Source organism: Urocitellus parryii, chromosome 9 (assembly GCF_045843805.1).
Source record: "Urocitellus parryii isolate mUroPar1 chromosome 9, mUroPar1.hap1, whole genome shotgun sequence".
Classification (NCBI taxonomy): Eukaryota; Metazoa; Chordata; class Mammalia; order Rodentia; family Sciuridae; genus Urocitellus; species Urocitellus parryii.
Genome location: NC_135539.1, coordinates 79,386,516 through 79,396,493, shown reverse-complemented (window position 1 = coordinate 79,396,493; position 9,978 = coordinate 79,386,516). Strand labels below are relative to the sequence as shown.

At 39.4% G+C, this 9,978-nt stretch overlaps 1 protein-coding gene across 9 annotated transcripts in view; it reads right to left on the bottom strand.

The window, feature by feature from the left end:
- Window positions 1–263: 263 nt before the first annotated feature.
- Window positions 264–9,978, bottom strand: part of Larp4b (La ribonucleoprotein 4B) — a 94,323-nt gene continuing 84,608 nt past the window's right edge. For all 9 annotated transcript variants that reach the window (XM_026413238.2, XM_026413245.2, XM_026413178.2 and 6 more), the window contains 4 exons: window positions 7,975–8,139; window positions 5,531–5,655; window positions 5,326–5,434; window positions 264–4,055 (listed from right to left, as the gene is read on the bottom strand). In XM_026413238.2, the coding sequence (XP_026269023.1) occupies window positions 3,768–4,055; window positions 5,326–5,434; window positions 5,531–5,655; window positions 7,975–8,139 (687 nt within the window). In that variant the 3' untranslated portion in view covers window positions 264–3,767. The remainder of the gene's footprint in view (window positions 4,056–5,325; window positions 5,435–5,530; window positions 5,656–7,974; window positions 8,140–9,978) is intronic.

The window sequence follows — 9,978 nt, the reverse complement described above, 5'->3', positions numbered from 1 at the left end:
GAATACTTGATTTTAATGCACACGCTGTACACTTTTAATACATAAGAGGGAAACCTGTGCGCTGTGGATCAACTCACACGACGGGCTTGGAAGCCCGTCAACTCCAACTAAGTTTGGGCACCTGTGTATTTCTCATGCACACTGATGGGAACAGACCAAAAAAAAAAAAAAAAAAAACCCAAAAACAAAACAAAACAAAAAATCATTTTAAAAAAAGATGCATTCTTGAAGAAAGTTTTAATTAAAAAAATCAAAAGAAAAACTGAACAGTGCCTAAATCTTTATTTTTCATAACCTACATTTTTTTTTCCAAATTAGACAGTTTTACACTGAATGACACAAAAGGAAACTTAAATTACCAATAGTTTACATGTAAGCTTGATTCCAGTCTTAATGAAAAGAAGTAGAACAAAAAGAAAACCCTCAAGAAAGCTTCCACATTACACTTCTGTGACTTGGCAGCTGTTAGAACTCCTTGAATCTTCGATTGTCTGCTGCTTTCCGTGTTAACAGGCTACAAAGCACACAAAACCCACGACTATAGCTCACTGAAGGGGACACAAAGACAGGTATGCACCATCAGTCACCTGTTGTAATACATCAAACCAGTTTTTAAATGTAAACTGCAAAAATCCTGACTAATACAGCAACATAAGACATTTTTTGCCACCCACTAGTGGCAACCAGTGATGCAATGACAGGAGGGACTGATCAGAGACATCATGACACCAATTCTTAGAGAGCGACCACTCAAAATTCATGTCTGGTGACACGGGCCAGATTCTTACTCCTATATTTCCAAATGATTAGTATCACACAATTTTACAAGTTAAAATGTCATTTGTGACTGCAGTATTTGATTCTATAACTCAAGATACTGCTGAGAAAGGAAGGAGTAAATAAAAAGTATGAAAACCACATATCATTAGCTGTATGTGACATATCAACAGTCTGCATGCGCCCTCACAGCTTCCTATAGTGATAACTCCCATTTTCTAGCTGAATGGAAAATCTTAAGGTACTATCAGAAAGGTTGTTTTGTTTTTTGTCTTGTTTGTTTTGACATGTAGCTATTTGGCATATCACCTTTCCTTAATTAAACAGAGTGCTATAAAAATGACATCTGAGCATAGTTTTAGCTCTTGATGCCAGACGGTCCCTGGCTAAGCAGAAATCAATAGTGCACTGACCTCCTCTAAATGGCAGCAGAACCTACCAGAACAGCACCCTCACTGTCATGACTACCTACGCCAACACATACCCACCTGCTCTCTGTCCTGTGTGCAGCTGCTGACCTTTATACTTTCAGCTCATAAACAAACTTAGAAACTATATAGCTGGCTACCTACACACACGGCGCTGCAATGCTTGCGCCTTGGGGAAAGGACTGCCCATTATTAAAAACCAGGATTCACCTTGTGGGCATTGTGACTTGGGGATGAGGTGGCTATCAATTCCCTGGCACCTCTTCCAGCAAATATGTGACATGAAGGACCCTAGGTCTCAGAGCTTGCCTTTCCAGCTTTTACAGTATCTGTTAGCTTGGGTTTAAGAAATCAATCATTTCTGACTTTTTTCCTTCTTGGTCAGTGATCTGACAACTATAAAGAAATTAATTCCCATGTTCCTTTAATGGGCATTTGAAGCCTATTAGCATTGTGTTTATTTCTATATATTTGAATAATGACAACTGCTCTGAAAGAAATGGTCAAATATATCAAGCATGTTTTTTTTTCCCCCCCTGGCAGGATAAACCACACTTAGCAGTGTACTTTTTAATTAGTTTTTTTAAACTTTCACTTGCATATCCTGCTAGTTTCTGCTTTCTATACTTCAAAACCCTTTCACATTAGATATGATTAGCATGTACTTATATACTTTTTAAGAATATGAAAACATCTGAAGGCTTTTAAAAGACTTTCCACTTCCCTTTTGCAGCAAAGAGGCAGAATCAGTTCAACATACCAATAAGAGGGGGGAAAAAAACCTCAACAAATTAAAATAATGTTCAAACCACAACATTTAGTTTATCTACATCCAGCTCAACAGCAACATTTATAATATATCAATAATTTTTATCAGATTTTTCTCTGTAGGGTACCTTTTTAATATGTTCTGATTATTTACAACTGTACAAGCAAAGCACACTCCCAAGTGCACATATTTAATACAGTATCGACTATTTGTATTTACAGGATTTTTCAACAATCTGAAAAAAGATCAACTGTTGAAGATCTTTAAGGTATATTACAAAAACTACCGCTAGTTCTTGTACTACAGTATGCTTACTCAGCAAAGCTAACAACAAGAGATCCACACCGGTAACTGAGTAACTCTGATCCACTCCTGCCAACCCAGGGGCCGGTCTCCATGAGCTCTAAGCTGTCTTATACAAAAGTTAAGGCAAAGTCATTTTCAAGTTTAAATAAAATTCAAGTCTTTAAATATTGGATGGAAATAATTTTTTTTTTTTAAAAAAAACCCTCAGTCTTGTTAAATAACATTTTGTGGAATAAACTGTATGGTTACATTTAGCAGGAAATATTTTAATGTCTGCTGCTTAGAATACTTAAAGAAAAATTTTAGGCATTTTAAAACAAAATAATTTATATTTAACTTTATTATAAACTTGCTAACTTTAGTGCATCCTTGTTCATCAGAAGTGCAACACTTCTAGAAGTGAATCAATGAAACCCTCATCTTGGAGGTAAAAAGAGCAGGAATTTCTGTCCTCCACCAGCCAAAGAGGGGGAAAAACCACAAACACCATTCTTTCACGGTTACATACTTTTAAATCCATGTGCCGATGCAGAGGTACAGGAAGACATCCACATGGAGCTGACTAAAGATGTGGACTCTTCAATGAGAGTGCTTAGGGGGACATGGACAGAAATGTGCACAGAGCAGGCACAAGGCCAGGAGCCAGGCAGCCAGCTCACAGGGATCAAAACAACATCATGGTACAACTTGTGGTAATGTGTCAGTGGGCAACAAAGTTTATATTTTCATTTAGGTTCTATTCACAATGTGCTTTGAATTTATTTTACATAATAGCCACTTGAAACTGGAGTGAGAAGCTGGTTACTTGCTTGCAGTACTTCAAAATTCTTAGGTGTTAAATCTTCCTAGGGTGCTCTCTGCAGGTTCATTCTGCCCACTAGGTCAAAAAAAGGACTTTTTTTTTTTTTTTTTAAATCAAAAATCTAGAATCACCTGTTAATGGTCTAGATGAAAACACAGCTCCATGCCAGTGTGTTGGCGCCCTGACACTGCTAGCCCCTTCCTCTGTGAGGCTGGGTCTGCCTCTGTCAGCGCCATCAGCCCTCATCCATCTGCTGGGACACCTAAAGATATGCACTTGCAGACCAGTTATTTAAAAAAAAAAAAAAAAAAAAAGTAGCATAGTTCCCTTAATTTAGAAAAACTTACTATATATAGCTTGCATTCAGAGCCACATGGAGGCTTAATAAAAAATATCAATTTGTTAGGATAAATGCATTTTTCTACCCTGAAAAAAATCAGACTTATGCATCACCTCCAGTTAAGCACCAACCTAAAATAAGGTTTATATTAATTAAATCCTGAAAAATAGATTTTTTTTCAAGAGTGGGAGAATCCGACTCACAGAAGAAAAATAACTTGCAGGCATCCCATGGGCCTCACAGACACTGCAAGCTCCTAACCAGCGACTCATTCTTGTACTGAGTGGGAAGAGTTTTGTTTGTGGTTAATACAGCTCTTTGCGACCCCTCCCAGGCATACAGTTTTCACTGAGGAGACTTTGGGGGAGTGTTCTGTTCTCTGTTGAGACGCTTCCCGACAGCTGGGGGTGAGGGTCGGCGCCCTGGCTGTCTCCTCTGGTCTTTGGGGGCTCCAGGAGTGGACTTGGGGGCAGAAGGCTCCCTGTATCTCTCCATGGGCTCAGCGAGCTTCTTTTCCTCCTTCCCACAACCAACAGTGTTTGGCTTTTGTTCTTTTGGGGGTTGCAACGGGGAGGAAGGAGGCTCTTTACTCGTTCTCTGACAAATCTCTGCATAACTGGGTTTTCGCAATTCCTGGAAACAGACAAGTGTGAAATTACATGTACAAAATGGCATCTTCAAGGATGACATGGGAAATCAAGTTAAAGTAAAAAGAAAGTTTCAATTATAAGTAAATTTTCATCTTTACAAGTGCTTTTACTTTTATAAAATGGGTAAAATTAGAAAAGGTATAGCAATGAAGTGTGAACCAAATGTGCCCAAAGTCTGTCCACTGTGCAGCCTTTAAGTGTTCCTGGGCAATGTGGAAGCCTAAGAAGAGGCCTAAGGGGGAAAAAATGATGTTTCAAGAAAAAGACACCAACACTACTTCCTTCAGCACAGAGGCAGAACTTTCCAAGGTGCTCACAAGGGGGGAGCCCAGCTGTCATACATACAGCAGCCCTCGCAACTTTTTTTTTTTTAAACACATTTCAAATTAGAGGGCAGGAAATATAAGCTTAAGAACAAGGAAGATAAAAGCGAAAACTTTAACTTCCAAATCTAAACAGCTCACCCAAGCCCAAACTGAGAATGACTAAAGTCAGAGTAAGAAAGGCTATTCTCACCAAAAATAAATCTACCAGACAGGAAGGAAGAGCAACTGGAATCCAGAATGAAGATCTGCTAGACCCATAGGGTAAGAGCTCATCCATTTTTTTCTTTCTAGTTACTCTGCGGCCCCTCTTTTTTGGTACTAGAACACAGGGGAGCTTTACCACTGAGCTACATCCATAGTCCTTTTAATTTTTAAGGCACCAAGTTGCCTGGCTTGGCCTTGAACTTGCAATTCTTCTGCTTCAGGTACACAAGTAGCCGGAATTACAGGTGTGTGCAGCTAAACTTGGAATATTCTTCTTAGTTTTTTATCACAGAGTAAATGCTAAACTGATCAAAATTTCTATAGAAGAACAGGAGTTGGGGAGTATTGTTACTACTCAAGAAACCTCTATCAATCCACACTGTATTTTGTACAGAAAACAATACACACAGATACACATAAAAAAAAAAAATCACATTAGATTGGATTAAAGTGAGCTGACGGCTGTGGCTCAGTGGCAGAGCACTTTCCTAGCACTGGGTTCATTCCTTAGCACCACATAGAAAAATAAACAAATGAAATAAAGGCAGGCTGTCCATCTACAACTATAAATTTAAAAAAAAATGTGCCTACATTACAAAGGAAAATTTAAATTAAAAAACAAACAACAACAACAAAAATCGAGCAGGAGGGCAGTGCTGTGACTTTTTGTCACACTAGAGTCTCTGTGACTGTTGGGGGAAAAAGACAAGAGCAAATACTTACAGTGGCAGCTCCGTTCACTTGCACTGATTTACATGCAGTTGTAGTAAGGGAAGAAGGGAGTCTGTCCACGCTGTGGGTTTCCCTCTGCTTTTCTACCACCTTGGGATCCCTGTAAAAAATGTCAGCCAGTATGTGAATTTGATGTGACATTACAGGTCACTCAAATTAGTAAACCGCACACTGTCAGTAGAACATTAATACTCACTCGGGTAAATGGGCTGGGGAAGGGGTTCGTTCATACGTTGCTGATACAGCACAGGAAGCTGGCACTGAGGGCTCTCTAGGGACCACTACAGGAATAGTGTTCGTACTTGCATCTGCATTGAGGCTCTGAAAATCACCAGAATAACAGTTTAAGAGGCTAAAGCAGCAAAGGAGGTAAGGATCTATGAATTAATACAAGCACAGAAAGCCCAAATGCGCCTGCAGAGCCTGGTTCCTGTTTTCCTGTCAGAGATACAAGCAGAGCTGAATGCCGAATACAGTTGTGTGTTCATCCTATCCCAGGAACAGAATGAGAATAACAATCCCCCCCCCATCCTCTGGGGCTGAAACACAGTCAAATCACAGTGTAAGGACAGAGCAGATGGTTCTCTCCAGCAAAACTGTCAAAAAAGGTTCCAAGTTTTTCCTCTGCCTATAGAGCACTCATCCCTCTTCTCAGCAAATGCAGAAACTGGTCTAGTGTCCTGGGCTCTCTTCTGTAGTCCCATGATAATTATCTGCAAGCTTATTTTCTCGACTGAATAGCTATTAAACACCTCTTACTCATTTGACACTTGAGGACTCACCTCAGCCTGGCATCTAACAAGCTCTCAAAGTCTGCTAAGTGTAGAGCTCCTAACACAGATAAATATGACTCATTCTTGTAACATATGAAAATGCATTTGAGTACTTTGTGGTAAGTGGTAGGTACTCACAGGAGTCCTCACTTGAGTTCACAAACAACCTGGGGAAGCAGATGTGTTAATGTTCCCAGTTTAACAGGTGAGGAAACTGAGGCCTAGAACATTCAAATTAATTTGTCTAAGGCCACAAAGCAAAGAACTAAATGAATCCAGATCTTCTTACTCCAGTTAGCAACTCCTGTGCAGCAACTATTTCATACAAATTCAATCTTATTCATGTTGTACATAATGACATACTTGTTAGGTAATTTAAGAAAGGCAACAGGACAAATAAACAATTGGCAGAACTGAGGAAAGCTAAGGCTTCCTTTTTGTAAAGGATACTTAAATTCAAGATATGTTCAGCCTTGATGTCACTCAACAAAGACATACTACTGAGCTTGGAAAGAGCCAGAGTGACGCTCACAAGCCCCACATCAATAAAGGAGGGGTTGAACTGTCTAACCTCTGAAGTCCTTCTCTGCAGCTCTAAAATCTGAGTATCCAAATAAATGCAAGAAGCTGTTAGAGATGTACCCCTAAGCAGGAATAATACAGACCATATCCCCTGGCCATGCAATCAGGCTCCTATTTTCGTCAGGTAGTGATTTTTTTTTCCTCAAGAGAAATGTTACAGAGAAACTCAAAACTCACAAAGCAGTAGCTACTGTTTCTGAAGCCAGGGTGGAGCATGCCTGTTCTCTCTTACCCATCCTCTGGGGGAGCAGGCCACGTTTGAAAATCAGTGGTTAGGGCTATTAAACTGCACCAATTCTCTAATGTTTACTATAAGATCTAGAACTCTGTAATACACACAACCTCCAGGGTTAAAAACAGGAGAAATTATCACTTACCAATATGCAAAGGACTAAGCAATTTCACCTGATCTTAGTCTCAAGATACTGCAGCAAAATCCAGTTTATATTCTGCCCTAGTAAATGAGGAACATTCACGTCCACTACAGTGGTTCTTAATGTGGGATGTGGAATGGTTCCTGCCCCCAAATCCAGAGGCCATGGAAATTCTGCTGTCAGGTGACAGCAGAAAAGGTGGTGGTAGTGGATTACACTGGACAAAGATACACGGGCGATTCTGATTTGGTGAGAACTGTGGCCACTCCTTGTGGGGCACACACACAATTAACAGATGGGGAGAAAGCGGTTTCTTTGTAACTTTTACAGCCTTAAAACACTGATTCTGCAGTAGGACAAATCCCTACATTAGAATGTAGCAGGAGCGCCAGGAGGGAAGCTCTTTTGACCTAGGTAGCTGAGGCTGATCCTTGGGGTGCTAATTCCTGGCACCTTGTATGGTGGCCTACAGTGTCACCCAAATCTACTACATTATAGCAAAGTTACTCCAAGCTTCTTGCTACTTGTCCCATGGAGATTATTAGAAACTGTTACTTCTAGTAAATTCAGATTTTTCTATTTCATCCTGTTGTCCTGTGAAATAAAGGGGATCAAAATGACAATAAGGAAAATGCAACCTAGGTTTCCAGTGACAGTCTGTATAGCACACCATGCACAGGTTCTACCTCTGACATCAGCAGATGGCAGAGTCACACATACCCTGGCCCTGGGTGCAACACTAACAACACTGTGTGTACTTTGCAAATCACTCAACCTCTCCAAACCTCACACGAGGATTTAAAAATAAATAAATAAATAAATAGAAATAATAGTGTAAAGAGCTTGGCAAAGTTCCAGGCACAATCAGTGCTCAGTGTATGTCAGTAACTGTTTGACTTGTAACGTCTTACTCTTTCTTTTGATGGTCCTATGATCAAGCTAGATAGCCTGTTTTCAAACAAGTCCTCTGTCTTCAAATTGCCAGCAGCTCCAGGTAATGGAGGAAAGTTGGACAGTCCCAGTTCAAAGCTTGGTGATGGAGGCTTTGGTGGTGTTGGAGACTGAGTCTGGCTGCTCTGAAACAGAACAACACCCCACAAAGTCACACGAGTGTGAAGAAAGAACACACAAGAGTAAGGCAAAGAATATTTGGATTAAACATCTGTCTGAAAAAAGTCTGCAAACAATGAACAATAATTCCTGGAGTGTACCAAACTTGTAAGGGCCAACATTTCCCAGAAACTTATAACAACAGGATTATTCCCTATGAGAGCAGAATCCAGAAGAAATATGTCAGAACTCGAGTAAAAGCAGATTAAAGGATGAACATAGATCTAAGCTAAAAGAATACAACTATTTTGGGCAATCCTTAAGTGGTAGAAGTGCCCACTTTTACCTGATTATGTTCTCTCAGAACCAGACTTAATTGGTTTTTCTTTTTTAAAATAATACTTTAGTTGTAGATTAACACAATACCTCTATTTATTTTTATGTGTTCTGAGGATCAAACCCAGTGCCTCATTTGCATTAGGCGAGCACCCTACAACTGAGCCACAACTCCAGCCCCTTAGATTTCTACTTATTAACCACTTGCATGCTCCCTACGATCTAGTAAAATGAACACAGTGCTCAAAATAATCCAGCAAAGTTCTAAGTTACACACACAGACACTGAGACCTCAAAGCAAGTTTTTTTTTTTGAACCAGGGATTAAATCCAGGAGCATTTTACAACATCTCTAGCCCTTTTTGTTTTTATATTGAAAGAGTCTTACTAAATTGCTTAGGGCCTTGCTAAGGTGTTGAGACTAGCCTTGAACTTTTGATTCTCCTGCCTCACCTCCCAAGCTGCTAGGACCATAGGTTATGTGCCACTGTGCCTGGTATTCAAACCAGTTTTAGAGGTTTAAAAACACCTACGTGTTTCTCAGATGAATGCCATTTCAAAGAATAAGCATTTTTGAGTCTTCACAAAAAAGTTACTAAATCTTAATTTTTAGGGGCAAGAGAAGACAGTATGTTGGAATTACAAAGTGATTAGGACTTGACTTTGAAGGCAGAGTTTAGGATTTGAATGCCTATGGCTGAGGTAAAACTGCTGTTCCTGGTTGGGCTCAAATGTTCACATATTTGTACCTGTCTGTAAATTAAAGTATGCAGTTACAATTGGTGTATTCTCTACAATAAATGTAACACATGAGTTATATTCCTGAATTTGTGATTAACAAGTATGAACACATCAATCAGGAAAACAAATGAACCAGAAGTGGAATGAAAATGCTTCAGAGCAAGAGTGTAGAATATTTCATAATGGATAGGCAGATGACACTCTTGTTAGTCTAACTGGCCATAGACATTCACTAATTACAAATGTAACTAACCACCATGAACTGCCTTGCCAAAGGATTAGCCAAAAACTAGACTGACCTTATTACCGGGAGAATTTCCGAGTTCTATAAGAGAATGTATCTTCTGTGATGATAAAGCAAACACACAATGGCTAAGGGGGCTGAACCAAGAATTTTCTCAAGGTTTTTTTTCTAGTTCTCCAAGTGTGGAATTCTGTTATCTACAAGTCCACTGGATATCTTCCTTATATGTCTTTATATACAATGGTTTTGCTACAATATTCTCCTATCACTGGGGTTGAAAAGTCCCAGCTTCCACGTTGAATCCCAGAACAAATATATTCCACAGGACAGACTCTGTCTAATCCATTTAAGCAAATTGACCACATCTCATATACTTACCACACATAAGAACTGATACTTAATTGGGGATCTGTCCTGTCAATTATAGCAGAAGGCAATGATGTTTTACATATACTGTGTAGATGACAAAATGTTTTGAATGAAAAGAACTGATGAACAAATGTCTATACTGAATCTTATTTTACTTGTTTAAGGGCTCTAATTAC